Consider the following 23059-nt stretch of genomic DNA (forward strand, 5'->3'; position numbering starts at 1 on the left):
CTTTTCTCCTCCACATTCCACTTTTTACACACAATAAACACGATGGAAGAAGACAAAAGAAAGACATATGGTGGAGAAGATGCATAGAAGGGAATAAACCTTTGATTCCAGGTGCTTTTTATAAATTCCCATTGAGCCTTTAAAATAATCACGGTATAGAAGGAAGCCTGAGTCATTGTTAGCTATGATGAACCAGGCACTGTCTTAAATGTACTTGTGGGTGTATCTCTTTGAGAATCCTCACAACCCCAAGAGCACATATGATAAGATCCCAGTATCAGAGATGAGAAAAGAGTCACAAAGAGGCTCTGCAATTTTCCCAAAGTCACCTTGCTAATAAGTGGCATAGAGAATTAAAAACTACAAAATGGTTTTGAGTCTAAACACGGAGCCCCAATACTGGAGGGGCTCCCAGGTTTTTCCGCAGGCCAGAGAATCTTTGAGGAAGGGAGGGGAAGAGGATATCCAGCACATGGTATGCTCCATCCAATATGGATTACATAAATCTGTCCCCTGGGGCGGTGTTTTCACGTTCTTGTAACTTCATGTCTCCCCAGGTCGCGTCTCTTCTCTCCTCCAACTGGTCCTCCTTGTCGCTGGCGCTGAGGTTCTTGGCCTTGAGTAACGATGAGCGATGTGAACTGGAGTTCTGACTCTTCCTCCTGCCCCTCCTCCTCTCCTTCCCCCCCTTCCTTCTCCTCTCACTCCCCTTCTTCCTTCTCATCCTCCTCCTCCTCCACCTTCCCTTTCAAAGACGGAGTCATGCTGTACATGGTCTATTTAAGCAAGGAGAATCTACAGAGGTTCAAGCAGCTTTTAGTGGAAGAGAGCCCCAGACCTGGCTCTCTCCAGATCAGCTGGGACCAGCTGAAGACAGCCCGGTGGGGGGAGGTGGTTCACCTCCTAATCGAGTATTTCCCTGGACGCCTAGCTTGGGAGGTGACTCACGACATCTTCGCCAAGATGAACCAGGCAGAACTGTGTCTTCGGGTACAGATGGAGCTGAATGGTGAGTAAGAATCTGGTATACAAGATGGGGTTGGGCTTGGGTGCTACAGAACTAAACGCTTCACTAGCCACTCCTATATATATACACACTATATTTACACTTTATTTCCTTATACATCTAAATATATACATACATAGATATATACACATATATGCACATACATACATGTATATTAAAGCATTTATTTTTTATTTTTTTCGACTATGGTTTTATTTTTTAATTTGGAAATTGGCTCCCTTTTTCATTGACATATAGTTGATTTACAGTGTTGTGTTAGTTTCAGGTGTACAGCACAGTGATTCGTATATATATATATACATATATATATATATATATATATATATGTATATATATATATACGAATATATATATATTCTTTTTCAGATTCTTTCTATTATAGCTTATTACAAAATACTGAGTAGAGTTCCCTGTGCTATACAGTAGGATATTGTTGTTTATTTTATTATTTTTTTAATTTTTATTGGAGTATAGTTGATTTACAGTGTTGTGTTAGTTTCAGTTTCAGGTGTTAGTACAGCAAAGTGAATCAGTTATGCATATACATATATCCACTCTTTTTTAGATTCTTAACCCATATAGACCATTACAGAGTACTGAGTAGAGTTCCCTGTGCTATACAGTAGGTCCTTATTAGTTATCTATTTCATATATAGTAGTGTGTATACGTTGATCCCAATCTCCCAATTTATCCCTCCCCATGCCTTTCCCCTTTGGTAACCATAAGTTTGTTTTCTGTGTGTGTGGGTCTATTCCTGTTTTGTAAATAAGTTCATTTGTATCATTTTTTTAGATTCCACATATCTCTAATTCCATCCATGTTGTTGCAAATGGCATTATTTCATTCTTTCTTATGGCTGAGTACTATTCCATTGTATGTATGTACTACATCTTTTTTCCCCATTCATCGGTCGATGGACATTTAGGTTGCTTCCTAAATGCACGTACATGTATATTAAAGTGTTTCTGTGTTTTACATATATGTGTGTGTGTGAGTGCAGTGTTTGGCTGGGCTGTACATTTATATGTTATTAAACACCCTCCTAAGGACCTTCTGACACAGCACCATTTTCTCACTTCCTAACATCGCGATGGGAGGTCTAGGTAATCTTCTCCCTGAACTAAGGTGGTGAGAGAATGAGACTCGTGAATGACGTGGCTGCTGCTATCCTAAAAGGTCCCGTTACCTCCGTGTTGCTCTCCCTGTTCTGTCCACGTTTTCATTCCAGTGAGGGGCTCCTTTGTTTGTCTGTTCCAGACATTTTACCTAACTTGGAACCAGAGGCCTTGAACCCAAGAGAAACACAAATGAACTTGGAGGAAGATGAGTCTGGTATGTGCTGGCCCTGTGCAGGTTCTGGTGGAAAACAGACTATGGGTGGGGATGAGAAGCCCAGTTCCCAAGGCAAGGCAGGTTGTAAATGAGCATGTCTAGTGCCCCTTCTGTGAATCAGAACTTCAGAAAAAAGAGCAGCTGAGCACTCACCTGAGCAGGAAGTCCAGCCACCGACCCAGCTGGATGCAGGGGCTCAGGCTACCTCCTCGAGACATCACTTCTCTCCCTCCTTCCACTGGATTCAGTCTTGAGTGGTCCCTCCTCTGCACACTGGCCGTTTCTGCCACCAGCTGCCCTTAGCAACACCAGCAGGGAAAAAGAGTGCTTATTTCTCATTTTTCCAACACAAGTCCTGGATCTCACTCCCTTGAATGAACCAAGACCACGAGCTCCTCGATGAATGATGTGGTGAAATGCTCTGGTGGGTGGCCGCTGGCTCATGTGCTTATGAGGCAGCTTAATGGTAGGTCCAGCCACTGTCCAAAGTAACGGCCGGAGAGTGGGAAGGGGGCGGTTCTCCAAAAAATTTAGGGTGCTGTTGCCAGGCTAGGAATGGTCAGTAGGTAGGCAAACACAGCAGCTGTCTTAATCCATCCCTCCTTCCCCGTCTCCATTATCCGGGACCATCGAAGTAGGATTCTAGGGAATTCCCTGGGGGTCCAGTGATTAGGACTCAGCGCTTTCACTGCCGAGGGCCCAGGTTCCATCCCTGGTCGGGGAAACTGAGATCCCACAAGCCGTGTGACGCAGCCAAAATAAAATTTAAAAAATACATTTTTTAATTTAAAAAATACAAATAACATAGATAAAGCTACCCCAGCCATCTTCTGAGAATTAAGAAATAGGAAGTAGAGACCAGAAGAACTGCAGTGCCAATAGAAGCTATGGGGTCACTGAACCAATTTCCAGAGCTTTATAACCACCCCCCACTTCTTATGTAACGAGCAGTTCTTGCATTGTCTAAGCCACTTCAAGTTGTCTGTTCTGTCCCTTGCAGCTTCTTAATTGACGCACTGCTCTCCGGAAACGTGCGCGATTGATGCACTGTGTCCTGGAGCTGGATGTAGACATCAAGGCTCGTTTTCTGGTTGTTCAGTTAGTTCTCACAAACAACTGACGTTGTACCCCGTATCTCTCCCATCTCATTCATCCAGATAAATTACGGGAATACAGACTGCACTTGATGAATGAATATTCGACCCTATGGAACAGGACCGCTTGGCCTGGGAACCACACGGACTTCTTTTACCAAGACCTACACAGAGAAGAGACATTCTTACCCTGTCTACTTCTTCCCAGAAAACCTCAAGGAAGACAGCCCAAGACTGTGGTTCTTCAGGGGGTCGCCGGGGTTGGAAAAACAAGCCTGGCCAAAAAAGTGATGTTAGAATGGGCAGAAAACAAGTTCTACGCCCACAAGCTCTGGAACGCTTTCTACTTCCATTGCCAGGAGATGGGCCAGCTGGACGAGCAGAGCTTCGCTGAGCTCATTGCACGCAAGTTGTCCGGGTCTCGGGCTCTGGCGTCCAAGATCATATCCAAAGCAGACCAGCTTCTGCTCCTCTTTGATGGCTTCGAGGAACTAACCTCAACCCTCATAGATAGACCAGAGGACCTGAGTGAAGACTGGAGCCAGAAGGTGCCCTGGTCTGTCCTCCTGACCAGTTTGCTGAGCAAAAGAATGCTTCCCGGGGCCACGCTAATCATCTTCCTGAGGTTCACCTCTTGGAAGAACTTGAATCCCTTTCTGAAATGCCCGTCTCTGATAACCCTTACAGGGTTTAGTGTGCCTGAGAGATCCAGGTATTTCAGGACGTACTTCAGAAACAAGAGTGAAGCCGATGAAGCCTTGAGTTTTGTCATGGGAAACACGATTCTCTTCTCCATGTGCCAGGTGCCTGTCATCTGCTGGATGGTATGTTCTTGTCTGAAACAGCAGATGGAGAGAGGAGCAAATCTCCTGCACACATTTCCAAACGCCACAGCTGTATTCGTCTACTTTCTTTCCAGCTTGTTTCCAACCAGGGTTAGAAATCTTTTCAATAAGACTCACCAAGAACAATTGAAAGGTCTGTGCTCCTTGGCCGCAGAGGGCATGTGGGAAAGGAGATGGGTGTTTAATAAGAGAGATCTCAGCCTGGCCAGACTGGATGAAACGGACATCGAGACTTTTCTCAGCGTGAATATTTTTCGAAGGGTGGTGGGCAACAAAGACCTTTACGCCTTTGTCCACTTGAGCTTTCAGGAATTTTTTGCCGCCTTGTTGTATGTTCTCTGCTTCCCACGAAGACTCAGAAATTTCCATGTGTTGGACCGGTTCCACGTCCTACGCCTGATAGCACATCCCGGAAGAAAGAGAAACCATCTCGCTCAGATGGCGCTTTTTTTATTTGGCCTTTTAAACGACACGTGCGCTCTAGCCGTGGAGCAGGTGTTCAGATGCAAGGTGTCCTTGGGCAACAAGAAGAAATTGCTGAAAGTCGCAGCCCAGCGCCATGAATGTGACCCACCAACCCCGCATCACGGGGTCCCACAGCTATTCAACTGTCTGCATGAAATCCGGGAGGAGGTATTTGTGAGTCAGATCCTAAACAACTGTCGTAAAGCTACTTTGGTCATCAGCAGAAGCAAAGACGTTCAAGTGTCTGCCTTTTGCCTTAAGTTCTGTCGACGTTTGCAGGAGTTAGAGCTGACTGTCACCCTGATCATCACCAAAGCAAGCAGCCTCTACCCGGATCCCCTTCCTGCCTCTGGGTAAGTGCGCCCATCTCTCCCTTGGTAGATTCACGGTCCTGTCGGGGACCTTGCCTACCATCTCCTGGGCACCTAGGGCGACCACCTCCGTCTTGAGGGGATCCCATGCACATGGGACTTTCAGTCTTAAAAACAGAACACGACGTAAAATAGAGAGCTAGTGGGACGCAGCCGCATAGCACAGAGAGATCAGCTCGGTGCTTTGTGACCACCTAGAGGGGTGGGATAGGGAGAATGGGAGGGAGACGTAAGAGGGAGGAGATATGGGGATATATGTATATGTATAGCTGGTTCACTTTGTTATACAGCAGCAACTAACACACCATTGTAAAGCAATTATACTCCAATAAAGATGTTAAAAAAAAACCAAACAGAAGGTGTTCCTGGGGTGCCGATTTCCGTGCTAAAACTGGGAGAATCCTGGAAACAAACAAGAGGAGTGGTTCACCTACCTGGCCTCTATGCCTCACACCCTCCTTCCCATGTGTGGGGACTCCGTTTCATCTATCACCCCAGTTCTGTACATCATAAGCCTTTTAGTCTCTAAGGAAGTGCTGTCCAACGAGACTTTCTATGATGGGGAAGAATGAAGGGGGAAATTAGAGGTACTCCCAGAGCCAAAGACAGTACGTGCTGGTCTTGCTCTGGATTTTGGATTCTGCGCGCACCGTGCCCCTCCCCCACCCCCCAAAAAAGAAAGAATAATTTTCCCTTATTCTGTTCCTATACAGAGTTTTTTCTTTTTAGTAACAATTTCATAAGCACAGAGTAAAAATATGGATTATATTTTGCATCCTAATCTCTGCCCCCATATAAATCCTTAGTGATTAAAAGGCAGCTCCCTTTCTCCCTAAGTCACAGGAAAATAGAAGTGAGGCCACGAGTCTTCCTGGGATGAAATGACAAATCCTGTAACAGTTCTGCTGGGCATCTTCTTAAATGAGGGCATCTTATGACAGTCATAAAGGGGTCTGTGGTCATAAGGAAGCCCTGGGTTTGCTGGTAGGTTTTCTCAAGCTTAATCTCTAACGATGAGCCCTTTTCCCTTTTTCTCCCACACAGACCAGAGGGCAGTGATAGGTGTTATCTCTGGTGGCAAGACTTCTGCTCTGTGTTTAGGACACATGAGAGTTTGGAAGTCCTGGCTGTGACAAACAGTACTATGGATCCTGATTCAGTGAAGGTCCTTTCTACGGCACTGAAACATCCACAATGTAAACTCCAAAAACTGATGTGAGTATAAAACACATCCTAGTTGGAAGGAATTCCATGGAAACAGTCTGTTTCCCTCTCTGCTCACGCTAGGCGTGCTGAAGGCATCCACGTCCATAGGTATTTTTTCCTAGTCTGACTGAGATATAATTGACATATAACACTGTAGGTTTAAGTTTTACAGCATAATGACTTGACATGCATATATTGCAAAACGATGACCACAGTAAGTTTAGTCAACATCCATCACTTCATACAGTTACCAAAATGTTCTTTCCCAGTGATTGAATGGTCTACTCTCTTAGCATCTTTCAAATCTACCACACAGCAGTGTTAACTACAGTCGCCCCAGCACTTATTTGTCTTATAATTGGAAGTTTGTACCTTCTGACCACCTTCACTCAATTCCCCCACCCCCCGCCTCTGACAACCATAAATCTGATCTCTTTGTCTATGAGTTTCGTTATTTTTTAGATTCCACATGTAAGTGAGGTTGTTTTTCTAAAGAAGACATACAGATGGCCAACAGGCTCATGAAAAGAGGCTCAACATCACTAAACATTAGAGGAATGCAGATGAAAACCACAATGACATATCACCTCACACCTGTCATCAAAAACACAAGAGATAATACGTGTTGGTGAGGAGGCAGAGAAAAGAGAACCCCAGTGCACTGTTGGTGAAAATGTGAATTGGCGGCCGCTGTGGAAAACAGCATGGAGGTTCCTCAAAAAACTAAAACTCCTAGTTGCTTTTACTGCTCGAATCGTCATGTGCTAAGCAGGTACTTAGTATGGTGTACCACTGCATTCCTTTGAGGTAAGTACTGTTATCCTGATTTTTTTAAAAGGGAGAACCAGAGAGGTTAAGTGACTTGTCTGAGATCACACAGCTGGTAAGCTTTGCGGAATGCTCTCCACCTCAGGTGGTCTGAGGCTCGCCTCCTCCATCACCACACCACACTTCTGTGATGCCTCACGCTTAGCAGGCCCCTGCGTGTCACAGGTCAAGATTTCCATGAAAGAGGGAAGAAGGTGAGCCAGATCCAACTGCATTTTGGCAGGCTCTACGAAATGAAAAATGCATGTGCACCTTGACCCCAAGGTCCACATTTTTAAATCCACCCAAGGTAAATACATATGCACATACTCGGAGGAATGGTTGAGAACATCACTGCAACATTATCTTCAATAGCAAAAAATGTACAGACATTTATGTAGCACTCACCCTCTGCTGGGCTGTCTTAGGTCCAGCACTGTGTTTCAGTGCTCTTAAAACTCACAACCATCCTAAAGAAGTAGGTATTTCATGAGGAAGCTAGGGCACGAGGTTACACAGCTGGTACATAATTGGAATACAGATTTAAACTCCAGAATCAGTGGCTCCAGAATCAGTTCTCTTAGCTATTACCTTATACACCCTCTCCCTATGGTTTTTAAAACCCAGAAACTCAGTACTTCATCAAAATTCCTTGAAATAGCCCACTTGACCAGTATCTGACCTATTTTCTCTCCTGTTATTATAATGATTATCATTAACTCCCATTTTTTTTAAAGATTTTTTTTGATATGGACCAATTTTTTTTTAAGTTTTTATTGAATTTGTTACACTATTGCTTCTGTTTTATGTTTTGCTTTTCTGGCCGCAAGGCATGTGGGAATCTTAGCTCCCAGACCAGAGATCGAACCCACACCCCCTGCATTGGAAGGCGAAGTCTTAACCCCTGGACCACCCGGGAAATCCCTAGCTCCCATTTTTTGAGTGCCTCCCTTTCTACATCAAGCCCTATGCAGAACCTCTTACAGGCATCACTTGTGTTCATTCTCGCAACTGTCCTAAGTGGAAAATGTCATGAGCTCTCTCGAGGACGTGAAATGAAGCTTGGGAAGATTAAGTGATTCACGTAAGGTCGTCCAACTAGGAGGCTGAGCTGAGAAGAGAATCCAGTTTGGAGCCCTGGGCTGCACAGAAAGGGGCCTCACGCATTCATGGACTGATTGAACGAAGAAGAACTAATTAGCAAATGGGGAGATGTTGTTCAAAATGTACTACAAACTTCCAGTTAAACATTGAATACTTTCCGGGGATCTAATGCACAGCATGGTGACTATAGTTCACAATACTGTATCGTATACTTGAAAGTTGCTAAGAGAATAGACCTTCAATGTTCTCACCCCAAAATATAAATTGTAAATATGTGACCAGATGGTGGCGGTTAGCTGATGCTCAGGTGGTAATCATTTTGCAATATTAAGTGCATCAAATCAACAAGTGATGTACACTTTAAACTGATACATTGTTATCTGTATCATCTCAACAAAGCTGGAGGGGAAAAAAAAACTAATTAGCCACCTTGATTGTGGTGATGGTTTCATGGGTGTATGAACACGTCCAAACTCATGAAATTGGGTGCATTAGATATATGATAGATGCACTTTTTTTGGTGTGTCGATTATACCTCAATAAAGCTGTTCAAGAAAAAAGAGCTGATGGGCTGACACGAGCCTATGATAACCGGACACTGCTTACCTCTGAAGCTTTAGGCATGTGAGCCCCCTCGTGTTGAATGAAGACTTAATCAGAGTTTTGGTGGAAAACCAGTACCTGAGATACTTGGAAATACAAGACACGGAAGTGAGATGCCAGGTTATGGAGTTTCTGTGCAATGCCTTGAGACATCCCCAGTGTTTTCTACAGTGTCTGAGGTGAGACTGGGAGGGATGGAGAGAGAACCCTGGCACCCAGGCGGTCCGTTCAGAGGTGGGGGTTACATGCTCAGCCTGCCTGACATCTTATTGTAATCAGTTGTCAGTTTCACTCAGCTTTTTTCTTTTATCAAAGTATAGTTGATTTACAATATTGTGTTAGTTTCAGGTGTACAGTAAAGTGATTCAGTTATACATATATATATTTTTATAAATTTATTTATTTATTTTTGGCTGAGTTGGGTCCTTGTTGCAGTGCACGGGCTTCTCATTGCGGTGGCTTCTCTTGTTGCTGAGCACAGGCTCTAGGCGCGTGGGCTTCAGTAGTTGTGGCTCGCGGGCTCTAGAGCATAGGCTCAGTAGTTGTGGCACACGGGCTTAGTTGCTCCGCGGCATGTGGAATCTTCCCGGACCAGGGCTCTAACCCGTGTCCCCTGCATTGGCAGACGGGATTCTTAAGCACTGCGCCACCAGGGAAGCCCTACATATATATTTTTTTAACATCTTTATTGGAGTATAATTGCTTTACATTGTTGTGTTACACATCTATTTTTGCAGATGCTCTTCCATTATAGGTTATTGTGAGATATTGAATATAGTTCCCTGTGCTATACAGTAAACCCTTATTGTTTATATATTTTATATATAATGGTATATATCTGTTAATCCCAAACTCCTAATTTATCCCTCTCCCCACCCCTTTCCCCTTTGGTAACCATAAGCTTATTTTCTATGTCTGTGAGTTTGTTTCTCTTTTATAAATAAATTTATTTATATTATGTTTTAGATTCCAATATAAGTGATATCAAAATATTTGTCGTTAACTCACTTCACTCAGTATGATAATCTCTGGGTCCATCCATGTTGCCATGAATGGCAATATTTCATTCTTTTTTATGGCTGTTCACTCAGATTTTTTTTTTAAGGTGACAATTTCATATATGTATGCACTGTGAAATGATTGCCACAGTCAGGCTACATAACCCATGTGCCACCTCACAAAACCACCATCTGAATACTTGATATCAACTCTCTTAGCAAACGTCAAGTACACACTACAGTCTTGTTAACCATCGACACCATGATGTACCTTAGATCTCCAGATTTTATTCATCTTATAACTGGAAGTTTGTGCCCTTTGACCATCATTTCCCCCACCCCAGCCCCTGCAACCACCATTCTACCCTCTGGTTCTAAGTTTCACTCAGCTTGAAAACTACAATTTGATGTCCCAGGTGTGTCTGAGATAGAGAAACCATAGCCCTAGGGGTGAGCTTGGGCCAGCCCACCCTGGCTTGCAAGAGCTGATTGTTAAACATTCAGGAATTTGGTGAGGGTTTTTAAACAGCATTTTTAAAAAACTATATCACATAAACTTAGTATCGAATAAATTATATTAAAAAACAAAGGTAATAGTTAAAACTCATTACTTCCTAATTTTTCTTACTATAATATTATCGGTGTCAGCGTTCAGCAAGCCTTTTCTATGAAGGGCCAGGTAAGGAATGTTTTCAACTTTGCAAGACGTATAGTCTCTGTCATGACTATTCAACTCTGCTATAACATCTGAATTAAATAGTGGTGACAGAGTGCTAAAAATATCCATTGCCAATATGCAAATGAATAGGCATGGTTGTGTTCCAACAAAACTTTATTATGATTAATAATTATGTATTCATAGAGTTCATCAATAACTTTAATGATTTATTAAGTATCAATTGTATTATTAATAACTGTAATAATTATATAATTTACTAATGATTTTATTTATGTATGAACACTGCAATTTGAATTTCATTTAATTTTCATGTGTCACAAAATATTCTTTAACTATTAAAAAAATTTTAGGGATTTCCCTGGTGGCGCAGTGGTTAAGAATCCGCCTGCCAATGCAGGGGACATGGGTTCAAGCCCTGGTCCGGGAAGATCCCACGTGTCACAGAGCAACTAAGCCCGTGCGCCACAACTACTGAGCCCGTGCGCCCTAGAACCTGTGCTCCACAACAAGAGAAGCCACCGCAATGAGAAGCCCGCGCACTGCAACAAAGAGTAGCCCCCTCTCGCTGCAGCTAGAGAAAGCCCGTGTGCAGCAACAAAGACCCAACACAGCCAAAAATAAATTTAAAAAAAATTTTTAGATCACTCAGTTCACAGGCTGTACAGGACCAGGTGGTAATGCAAATTTGGTCCACGGGCCATAGTTTGACTGAATCTCATTCTTTATCCTGAAAATGGTTTGGCAAATAAGTGTAAAAAGAAGTTGTATTTCAAGTGCAGAATCAAGTCCCTGGTTTGGAATTAGAGCCCGACAGTTAGCCCATGCCAATTTGTCGTGGCCCTGAGTGTGTATTATTTTCTATTGATTATTTGCAATTCAGATGCTGAATTTGATGCAGGTTTACTCAGGGAAAGTGGAAATCACCCCTCCAGTCACTCTTGGGTGAAGAACAAGGATGTGAGACAGTAGGTGAGGTCTAGGTGGCTATGTGGGTACCATTTTCCCCAGGAGCTAAGGTTCAGCGTTTTTGCGTGGCTTGTGCAGGTTGGAAGATTGCCCTTTCAGCCCGAGAAATTGGGCTGATCTTGCCAGGAATCTCAAGAACAACGTTCACCTGAAGACTCTAATGCTGAAACGTAGCTCCCTGGAGAGGTTTGAGCCATGTCACCACCTGCCAGTGGCCCAACTGGAGAAGCTGTCGTAAGTCTTTTTGTGGTTGTCATGCTGTTGCCCAGTTGTTTGGTAGTTTCAGTGTTTCTAGGAGAAAAACAGAAATGGGGGAATGTGTGTATAATGGAGCAAAATTAAGTCGTGATTGTTAATGACACAGATGGCGCAATGAAGTCTTGAGCTGAGAGAGAGAGAGAGACAGAGACAGAGACAGAGAGACAGATTTGTACCTAATATCCTAGAATATATAACTATAATGAGCCTGATGTATCCATCATCCAGTTTTTGAAGTAGAACCTTAACAGTACTATTTTCCTTCCCCACTGATCATATCAACCCCCAACCCCATGACCCCTACCCCCCCACAGCCATCTTGAATTGGGTCGATGAGGCGCCTTATTTGTATTTACACTGATAATACTGTATATGGATCCTTAAACAGAGCACAGTTTTGCAGTGCTTTGAATTTCACATAAGTGGCCTCATTGAGCATGTGTGCTTTTTCCAATCAACCGACATTTTAGTCTTCCTCAGTGTTTTGTTGTTTTTATAGGCTGTTCCTCTTTGGTGCTGAAGGATAACATTTGTATGAATGTGCAACAATTTAGGTGTCCATTTTACTTGCCACTGAGGGTTGAGCTATTAACACACACACACACCCCGACACACGTTAGTAGAATTGCCACGTCACGGAGAGCATTCATCTTCAGTCCTACCATGCTTGTTTCCAGACTGTTGGTACCAATTTGCAGTCCCACCAATGGTGTGTATGAAAGTTCCCCCAACTCCAAATTCTCATCCGACTCTTGTTACTGTTACTGCTTTTGCCAATCTGTTGAGCAGAAAATAACGTGTTATTGTTTATTTATGACTCAAGTACCACTTTATTATTTTTTTAATTGAAGCATAATTGACTTACAATAGTATATGAGTTTCAGGTGTATGACACAGTGATCTGATATTTTTCTACATTACAAAATGATCTCCACGATAAGTCTAGATAGTTATCGTCTGTCACCATACAAAGTTATTACAACATTAGATACTTTCTTGTTTACGTTTGCACTTCCCTCACCACACATGAAAACGTTTTCAGGACCTTCCTATACATCTTAGTTTCTCTAATACGAGTGCCCGCGTCTGTCTTCAGTGCATGTTTCTATTTTTCTTTACCCTGTGAGATGGTGTCTCTTCCCAGGTCACCTCCATATATGTTATTTACTGTTTGGTCATTGCTGGTCCCTTTCTCTTCCCTCTTCATCCCTCTCTGTACCTGTTTTCCTGATCCCCAATTGCTTCTCACATCAAAGTTGCTATCCCCCCCCTTAAATCTGGGAAGCCCTAAGAGCTTTTAACAGAAGTAGGATGAGGCGTTTGCATTTAGAAGGAAAGCCCTGATTGAAATCTTCATCTCTCAGCATGAGACAAGGAAAATCCTGTCGCAGGCATGAATTAAATTGCATCCCCTCTGTGTGTGTCTCTCCCGCAGGTTGGAGAACTGTGACCTCACGTCACTTTCCTGCAAAAGTCTTATCTCTTCTCTCGCGAGTAACAAGAATCTGACCCATCTGAGCTTGGCAAAAAATGCCTTGAAGGATGACGGGGCGAAACAGCTTTGGAATGCCTTGCAATGCTCTCAGTATCCTCTGCAGAGGCTGGTGTAAGTCCCCAAATGTCCTCTTTTTGGAACTCCCTGGAGTAGAATAGGGCGATGGAGAGCGATTGTGATATATGTGTCCATTTATGCAACATACTTATTAAGTGCCTACTGCATATTAGGCATTGTGCTGATACTGGAAGAAAGCATAATAAAGAGGAAGGTGGTTATGATTTCAGTTTCAGAGGCAAATTATCTAGCGGCAGAGTTCTCAAACTGTGTGCCGAGGTACCCAGGGGTGAACTCACAGAGGCGCTGCAGGATATTTTAAATGTAAGAGATACTGACATCTGTTCATCGCCGCAAGAACTCTTAGCTTGAGGTAGTTCTGTTCCAACATCAGGTTGTACTACATTCCTTTCAATGATGTCATATCTTTGCAAAGCTCCGTCTTTAGCAATTGCAATCACGAGAGCAAGTGCATTGCAAAAAATTTTTTAACAGATTTTATTTTATTTTTTTATTTTTTGGCCATGCCCTGCGGCTTGTGGGATCTTAGTTCCCTGACCAGGGATTGAACCCGGACCCTCGGCAGTGAAAGCGCGGAGTCCTAACCAGTGGACCACCAGGGAATTCCACAGAGCAAAATTTAATGAAGTACAGGGGTGATGTGAAAAAAGTGAGACGCTAAGGAGGGCATAAATGGAGAAAGTTTGGGAACCTCTGATCCAATGTATTCCTCTAACTCCTAGAGTTTGGGAGTGAGTGTTATACCTCTGAGATCAGAATAATGTAATGTGACCTGGCTTTCTGCTTAGAAGTGAGTCATGTAACAACCTCGGTGATATGGACCAGGATACATACTAAGTGATATCCTGTTTGGTATTTATCTCACTCTATCCTGAATTCTTTAGATGATTTCCCCTAGGTATCAGGGCACGTTGGCTGTCATTGACAGAAATTAAACTCAGACTGTCTTAAACCGTAAAGAAATTTGCTGGCTCCTAAAACCAGAAATGCTGAACTGACACACAATATCCCCTGAACCCACTGAAGCTTTCAGGATCCCAAAAAGAAGCAGGAAATGGTGCAGCTGCTTTGAAAAACAGATGGGTATCTCCTCAAAAGGTTAAACAGAGACGTAACATGAGTCAGCAATTCTACTCCTTGGTATACACGCAAGAGAAATAAAAACAAAATCTGCGCAAACAATTGTACACGGATTTCCGTAGCAGCATTATTTGTAGTAACAAAAAAGTGGGAAACAATCCAAGTGTCCAAAAGCTGATGAATGGATAAAGTGTGGTCCATCCATATGATGGAATATTATTCAACCATAAAAAGCAACAAACTATATATTAATACATGCTGCAAAGTGGATGAATCTTGAAAATATTATGCTAAATGAAAGAAGCCAATCACAAAAGACCACATATAGTATGATTCCATTTATATTAAATGTCCAGAATAGGCAAATTGACAGGAAGAGAAAGCAGATTAGTGGTTGCTAGAGCTGGGGTGGGTAGGGGAAGAAATTGGGAATGACTGCTAAAACGTACACCGTTTTCCTTTTTGGGGTGATGAAAAGGTTCTAGAATCATGGCAAATGTTGTGCAACTCTGTAAATATACTGAAAACCAATGGTGTGTACACTTCCAATGGGTGAAATATATGGCACGGTAATTATATCTTGATAAAGCTGTTATACCAAAAAAAAAAAAGGCAGGAAAGAAAGCTAAGGGTGTTTTGGTTGGTGTTTCTCTGCAGGCTGAGAAATTGTGTCTTGACCTCTGAGTGCTGTCGGGATATGGCGTCTGCTCTTGATAAAAATAAAAACCTGAGAAGTCTGGACCTTGGTTTTAATAGCCTGAAGGACGACGGGGTTATCCTGCTCTGTCAGGCCCTGATGAACCCTGACTCTGGCCTACAGATTCTTGAGTAAGTTGTCCCTGTTTCCTTCTTTGAGACCAAGTGTCTGTAAAATTCTCTTGGGGTAGAATGTGGGAATGTGTTTTGCACTTCTGGGGTGTTCCCTCCATTTGGTTGGAGGACTTGGAAACTTCAGAGCAGTGGTTCTCAAAGTACAGTCCTCAGACTAGGAACCTTTTCATCAGGGAAGTTGTTAGGCAAATTCTTGCATCATTTGTCTCTCTGTGTCTGGTTTATGTCACTGAGCATAATGCCCTCAAGGTCCACCCATGTTGTCACAAACAGAATTTCATTCTTTTTATTGGCTGAGTAGTATTCCATTGTGTGTATATACCACATCTTCTTTATCCATTCATCTGTCGATGTGAATTGAGGTTGCTTCTGTGTCTTGGCTATTGTGAATAGTGCTGCTATGAACGTGAGGGTGCAGGTATCCCTTCCATATCCTGGTTTCGATTCCTCTGGGTCCATACCCAGAAGTGGGGTTGCTGGATCTTGTGGTGCCCTGAGGGTGGGGACCCCCCCCCCAGTCTGTGCTTCACAATCACCTCCCATGATTCCCGTGAATGCTATAGTTTAAGGACAATTGTTAAATTCTTCCATTCAATGAAAGATAAAGAAGAATTTGTTAATTTTAGACTAATACCTTAGATGGCGAGTCTTCCAAAATCAATGTTTATGCTTAGAGAATCTTTTTTTTGTATATATTTTTTCCTTCTCCCAAAGGTCTCTATGCTAACATGCATACTAGCCAAGTGATTTGAAAGAATTCATCCTATTTTTAATTGTTTTAGTGGTTACCCTAAATATTTAGAAAAGATTTATAGACATCTCTGATGACAAAGGTTGAACCTTTTTTTTGAGTTATTTTTTTAAATTTTTTATTGGCGTATAGTTGATTAACAATGTTGTGTTAGTTTCAGATGTACAGCAAAGTGATTCAGTTATACATATACAACTTTTTTTTGTCTCTTTCCTACCTGCATTTTCTGTTCACTATTGGTATGATCTGGGTTCTAAGTCTAGATCACTTTTTTCACTCAGAAATGTTAGCTTTTATTTTTTATTGAAGTATAGTTGATTTATAATATTATATTAGTTTTAGGTGTACAGCATAGTGATTCTGTATTTTTATAGATTATACCCCTATTAAACATTATTATAAGATAATGGTTACAATTCCCTATGCTGTACAGTATATTCTTGTTGCTTATCTATTTTATACATAATAGTTTGTATCTCTTAATTCTATACACCGAATTTGCCCCTCCCCTTTTCCCTCTTCCCTCTCCCCTTTGGTAACCACCAGTTTGTTTTCTATGTCTCTGAGACTGCTTCTGATCTCGGAGAGGCAGCAGTGAGAGGTGGCGTGAAGCGAGATCTTAATTCCCAGCCCAGGAATTGAACCTGGGGAGCCTGGATGAAAACCAGGAATCCTAGCCACCACACCCGCTGGCTCTTGCCCCCAGTGAAAAATGCATTTCTCACGGAGGCAAAAAAGAAACGTGTCAAACAGGTACAAAGTTTATTATTAGAGACATAGCACAACAACAAGTGAGAGAGCACACAGAGAAACAGTTTGCTTAGTTAAGATAGAAGCAGGGCAGAGACGCACACCCGGAGAGAAAGGGTGTGGGCGTCCCCCCTAATGACCAGGAGCCCCATAAAGAGGCGGTTAAGTCATTCATATACGGCAGTTCTTCCGGGTCTTTGTTTACCTGTGGCCAATTATCTGATTTCTTTTTCCACACCTGCCCTGCCCTAGGACCCTCCCCAACTTGCGTGCGCAACTTTTTTCCAAGATGGATTTCAGCCCAGAGGCCTGTGGGACGGCCTTAGCATCACATGTTATGGGGCGGTGCTCCTCCTTTTTGACCCCCAAGGAGCTTTTCTGCACATGTGCAATGTCTCCCTTGCCCCAAGGATGGGAAATACGTAACCTCTTGATCTTTTAACAGGGTTTGTCCCACTCTGTCCCTGCCATAAAAATGTCCAGTGTCTGGTTATTTACCTTATTTCTGTTACTGGTTTTTATATCGAGGTGCAGATCTCGAAATAGACAGGAATCCGGTCATAAATATGTAGTCCTGGAGTCCGTTTGTCTCTTGCTTCAGGAAATGTAAACAGGGGGCTGGGAATGAATGTCCGGCCTGGAGCCCATCTTCTTCTCACCCAAGGAAGTGTAAATAGGAGGCCAGTTGTAAATGTCTAGCCTGGAGCCCATCTATCTCCTGCCTCACTTTTATTTTGCATATATACTCATTTGTGTTATTTTTAATATTGCACATATAAGTGATATCACATAAGTCTAGAGCATTTAAATCACATTATGTTACCTCCTTAATTTCTAGGATTAGTCCTGATAATGGATTTCATTTTTGTTGATAATTAACTACTCGAAGGGAGTTCTGGAGGTCACAATTCTTTTACTCCAGAAAGTTAGACTTGAGGTTTTTTTTTTTAATTAATTATTTATTTATTTTTGGCTGTGTTGGGTCTTCATTGCTGCTCGCGGGCTTTCTCCAGTTGCAGTGAGTGGGGGCTACTCTTTGTTGCAGTGTGCGGGCTTCTCATTGTGGTGGCTTCTCTTGTTGAGGAGCACGGGCTCTAGACAAGCGGGCTCAGTAGTTGTGGCTCGCGGGTTCTAGAGCACAGGCTCAGTAGTTGTGGCTCATGGGCTTAGTTGCTCTGCGGCATGTGGGATCTTCCCGGACCAGGGCTCAAAACCGTGTCCCCTGCATTGGCAGGCAGATTCTTAACCTCTGCGCTACCAGGGAAGTCTTAGTCTTGGGTTTTAAATATTGATTCATCTCTTAGAGTGAGTGAAGTATATTTTCAAGTATGAAATAAATTTCTAGATGAGCACAAATGAAAAAAATATATATACATATATATATGTACATAAACTGATTCACTTTGCTGTACACCAGAAACTAACACAACATTGTAAATCAACTACAATTTTTTTAAAAACTACTACTATATTTATTTATTTATGGTTGGTTTGTTGGTTGGTGGGATCTTCGTTGCTGCATGCAGTCTTTCTCTAGTTGTGGCGAGCAGGGGCTACTCTTTGTTGCAGTGCACTGGCTTCTCATTGCAGTGGCTTCTCTTGTTGTGGAGAATGGGCTCTAGTCACGCGGGCTTCAGTAGTTGTGGCACGCGGGCTCAGTAGTTGTGGCTCATGGGCTCTAGAGCACAGGCTCGGTAGTTGTGGCAGACGGGCTTAGTTGCTCCGCGGCATGTGGGATCTTCCCTGACCAGGGATCGAACCCCTGTCCCCTGCATTGGCAGGTGGATTCTTAACCACTGTGTCACCAGGGAAGTCCTACTATTATATTTAAAATAATCAACAAGGATTTACTGTATAGCACAGAGAACTCTGCTTAATATTCTGTAATAACCTAAATGGGAAAAGAATTTGAAAAAGAATAGATATATGTATATGTACAACCAAATCCCTTTGCTGTATGTCTGAAACTAACACAACATTGTTAATCAACTATACTCCAAAATAAAATAACATTTTTCAAAAGATAAAGAAGCTACTTGGAATGAAATGACTCATTCTGGTCGGAGTGTGATTTCTAGGCTGTGAGCAGCTAGGCTGGCTGAGCTCTCAGATGAAGGATGTGGTGACTTTTCTGCTCCCTGTTTCTCTCCCATAGGCTGGAAAAGTGCCTGTTCACCTCTGTCTGCTGCCGGGCCATGGCTTCCGTGCTCCTCAACAACCAAACTCTGGGATACCTGGACTTGAGCAAGAACGACATCGGGTTTGGGGGTATCCTCCTCCTGCGTGAGGCCGTCAGGAAGAGGAAGTGGGGATCTGAGGTCTCTCTGTAAGTATCCACTGGGTTCCCTGTGCAGGATGCATAGCCCTAGGAAAGCTCCTCATCAGCAGTGATATTCTGGACCCCAAATGCTGTCGACAGATGTTGCCAACGACCTTTGTTCCTTTCCTGGGGATTTTTTTTAATAAATTTATTTATTTTATTTATTTATTTTTGGCTGCGTTGGGTCTTCGTTGCTGCGCACGGGCTTTCTCTAGTTGTGGCGAGCGGGAGCTACTCTTCATTGCGGTGCACGGGCTTCTCATTGCGGTGGCTTCTCTTGTTGCGGAGCACGGGCTCTAGGCGCGTGGGCTTCGGTAGTTGTGGCTCGCGGGCTCTAGAGTGCAGGCTCGGTAGTTGTGGCGCACAGGCTTAGTTGCTCCACGGCATGTGGGATCTTCCCGGACCAGGGCTCGAACCCGTGTCCCCTGCATTGGCAGGCGGATTCTTAACCACTGCGCCACCAGGGAGGTCCTACGGGGGATTTATAGTTTCCTTCATGTGGCTGACAGACCACAACTCCTGCGTGTGAAATGAGAAAACAAACCTGGATTCTACTGTCTGCTCTTTTTTTTTTGCATTTTTAAAATATTTATTTATTTGTTTGTTTGTTTTTTTACAGTAGGTCCTTGTTGGTTATCTATTTTAAGTATAGTGTGTACATATCAATCCCAAACTCCCAATCTACCCCTCCCCCCCACCCTTCCCCCTGCCCCGGTAACCATAAGTTCATTCTCTAAGTCTGTGAGTCTGTTTCTGTTTTGTAAATCAGTTCATTTGTATCATTTTTTTTAGATTCCGCCTATAAGCAATATCATATGGTATTTGTCTTTCTCTGTCTGACTTACTTCACTCAGTATGATGATCTCCAGGTCCATGATGTTGCTGCAAATTGCATTATTTTGTTCTTTTTTATGGCTGAGTAATTAATATTCCATTGTATATATGTAGCACATCTTCTTTACCCATTATTCTGTTGATGGACACTTAGTTGCTTCATGTCTTGGCTATCGTGAACAGTGCTACAATGAACACTGGGGGGCATGTATTCTTTCGGGTTATGGTTTTCTCTGGATATATGCCCAGGAATGGGATTGTTGGATCATATGGTAGCTCTATTTTTAGTTTCTTAAGGAAACTCCACACTGTTCTCCATAGTGGCTGTACCAATTTATATTCCCACCAACAGTGTAGGAAGGTTCCCTTTTCTCCACACCCTCTCCAGCATTTATTGTTTCCAGATTTTTTGATGATGGCCGTTCTGACTGGTATGAGGTGGTAGCTCATTGCAGTTTGTTTTTTTTTTTAATTTTTATTTATTTATTTTTGGCTATGCCTCACAGCTTGTGGGATCTTAGCTCCTCGACCAGGGATCGAATCCGCACCCCCTGCATTGGAAGTGCGGAGTCTTAACCACTGGACCGCCAGGGAGGTCCCCTCATTGTAGTTTTGATTTGCATTTCTCTCATAATTAGCAATGTTGAGCATCTTTTCATGTGCCTCTTGGCCAACTGTAAAAAAAAAAAAACAAAGTAAAAACGTAGCTGGCTGTTCTTAAACTGTTTGTTTCTTCATCTTCTCTCCTGTCTTAAACAAATGAATGTGTTATCATCACTTACCAGATCTGCGGCTGTGAAGGGCTTAAGGGATCTGTTTCTCTTTCTGTAACATTGGATTGGCATCCTCCTCCAGGAGATACTATGAGGATTGGAAGAAAGTGCATCTATAAGGCACTAAGTTCAGTGCCTGAGACCATCATGATCTCAATTATCGATGGATTCTGGGTTAAGGTCATAGGAAACAGCTGGTGTATTCATTATCTGTTGCCCTGGAATAAATTATCTCAATGCTTAATAAGGCAACACACATTTGTTGTAAAATTTCTGAAGGTCAGAAATACGGGAGCGATTTAACTGGATGGTTCTACTCAGGCTCTTTTACGAGCTGAGTTAAGATGTTGACTGGAGGGTGATGAGGCTGGAGGACCAACCTCCAAGCTCACTCACGTGGCTGTTGGCAGGAGGCCTCAGTTGCTCTCTGCAAGGCTGCTCCTAACAATGCAGCTGGCTCCCTCCTGAACAAGTGATGGGAGAGGGAAGAAGGGGGCGGGGGGGGGGCAAAAGTGCCCAAAACAGAACCACAGTCTTTTATTACTGAATCTGGAAAGACCCATCCCTTCTGCTTTATTCTAATGGTCACACAGACCCACTATAGCCCAGTGAGAGAGGGGGCTACATGAGAGTGTGAATAACAGGAAGAAGGATCTTTGGGGCCACTTTGAGGCACCTGCCACACCTTGTAATCGGTGGATCCAAGGCACCTGGGCTTCATCCCTGAGCTCTTGAGAGCTGCACCATTGATCTTGAGTTTGTTGACTAGAAAGATATACTCACAACCTAAAAGTTGAGAGGTAGGTTTTATTCAGTGGGAATTTTTAGGACTTCAAGCCCAGGAGTCAGCGTCTCAAGTAACCCTGAGAAAACTGCTCCGAGGAGGCGAGGGGGGAGCTAGGATATACAGCAGTTTTGCAACAAAGGGCAGGTGGTAGGAACAAAAGATTACTGTTAATAAAAGGAAAGCAGATATCTTGAGTTAAGGCATTTAGCACTTTTCTATGTATGGGAAGATGCAAGAGTCTGGGCTCACTGAAATCATTCCTTTGATATGTATCTCAGCTACTTGGGGCCAGGATCCTGTGTTTTCTCATCCTGAGTTCCCTCAGGGCTCACCGTGGGGAGTGGCTGCAGTCTGATGGCTGCTAGATGGCAGGTGTTCTTTGTTTCCTTCCTGAGTTCCCTCAGGGCTCACCAGCTCACCACTGGGTTGCAATCACTGATGACTGTGACATCCTTTGTTTCCTGATACATCAGGCAATATTCCATTTACAGTAAGTCCCCTACATACGAACCTTCAAGTTGCGAGCTTTCAGAGATGTGAATGTGCATTCGCATATCCAGTCACGTTAAGTTAGTTCACCTGTCTGGCGTACATTGTCTCGTGTGTGCGTCCTCTACAGGTTGTGCAGCTTGCCCTCCGTCTCCTATTGCTGATGAGACTTCAGCTCTGCCATCTCCCACCTCCTCTCCCTCCTCCAGTCAGTAACTCTTCTTGCCTGTTCACTCAATGCCAGCCCCTGTATGCCAGCTGTTATACTGTACTACTGTACTTTTCAAGGTACTGTTCTGTAAGATTAAAAATGTTTTCTTTGCTTTTATGTATTATTTGCGTGAAAAGTATTATAAACCTATTATAGTACAGTACTATACAGCTGATTGTGTTAGTTGGGTACCTAGGCTAACTTTGTTGGACTTATGAACAAACTGGACTTACAAACGTGCTCTCAGAACGGAACGTGTTCGTATGTAGGGGACTTACTATATCAATCTCATGGGTGGTAAATTTCTGTCCTAGAGGTTTTACATATTTTCCAGCACTGCAAAAGAAAACCGAGCATAGGAGAACCAAACCTGATTCTTATCCTTCTCAGGGAGAAGAAACAGAGCGATGGAGTGGATATGATGCAAAGACTGAAGGGCCCAGTGGTGAACAACAAAATCCTGAAGATAGTTCAGGACTGGAAAGATGAGTGCTGTGATAAGGCAGAGTGGACGAATTGATCTTGTGACCCCCTGGATAATTTTTTCCTGATGAAAAATTGGGCAATGGTTTCCTATTCTGTGGGCCATTCTGAGTCTACCATGGCTCAGTTAGTTCTGGGAAATGGTGTAACGCGTGACCTCCAGATAGCTCCCTCGGAGATACTGAAGGTCATGTGTCAGACGTAGATTAGTCACGGAATTGGGGGCACCACGTAAGGGGCATTCCAGCTCACTTCTTCTCCTGGCTTCTGGATGTCATTGAATATGTCATGTTAACATTGTCTCTGGGAAATATCGGACTCACCTACTGGAGTATCGTGAGAATTGAATTAAAAATGCGCATGAATGCAATTCAAAAACTTGTCAAGTGTTGTTTATTTACAAATAGACTTGTACATCAAC

At 43.1% G+C, this 23059-nt stretch overlaps 1 protein-coding gene across 1 annotated transcript; it reads left to right on the forward strand.

The window, feature by feature from the left end:
• The first annotated feature begins 627 nt into the window (after window positions 1–627).
• Window positions 628–22675, forward strand: LOC137752515 (NACHT, LRR and PYD domains-containing protein 8-like). Its single transcript, XM_068527196.1, has 10 exons — window positions 628–1009; window positions 2286–2360; window positions 3518–5117; window positions 6180–6350; window positions 8867–9034; window positions 11577–11732; window positions 13192–13362; window positions 15067–15237; window positions 18897–19067; window positions 22546–22675. The coding sequence occupies exons 1-10, from the start codon at window positions 628–630 to the stop codon at window positions 22673–22675; spliced, it is 3195 nt and encodes a 1064-aa protein (XP_068383297.1).
• The last annotated feature ends 384 nt before the right edge of the window (window positions 22676–23059 follow it).

The sequence above is a fragment of the Eschrichtius robustus genome, chromosome 19 (assembly GCF_028021215.1).
Source record: "Eschrichtius robustus isolate mEscRob2 chromosome 19, mEscRob2.pri, whole genome shotgun sequence".
In the NCBI taxonomy this organism is placed as follows: Eukaryota; Metazoa; Chordata; class Mammalia; order Artiodactyla; family Eschrichtiidae; genus Eschrichtius; species Eschrichtius robustus.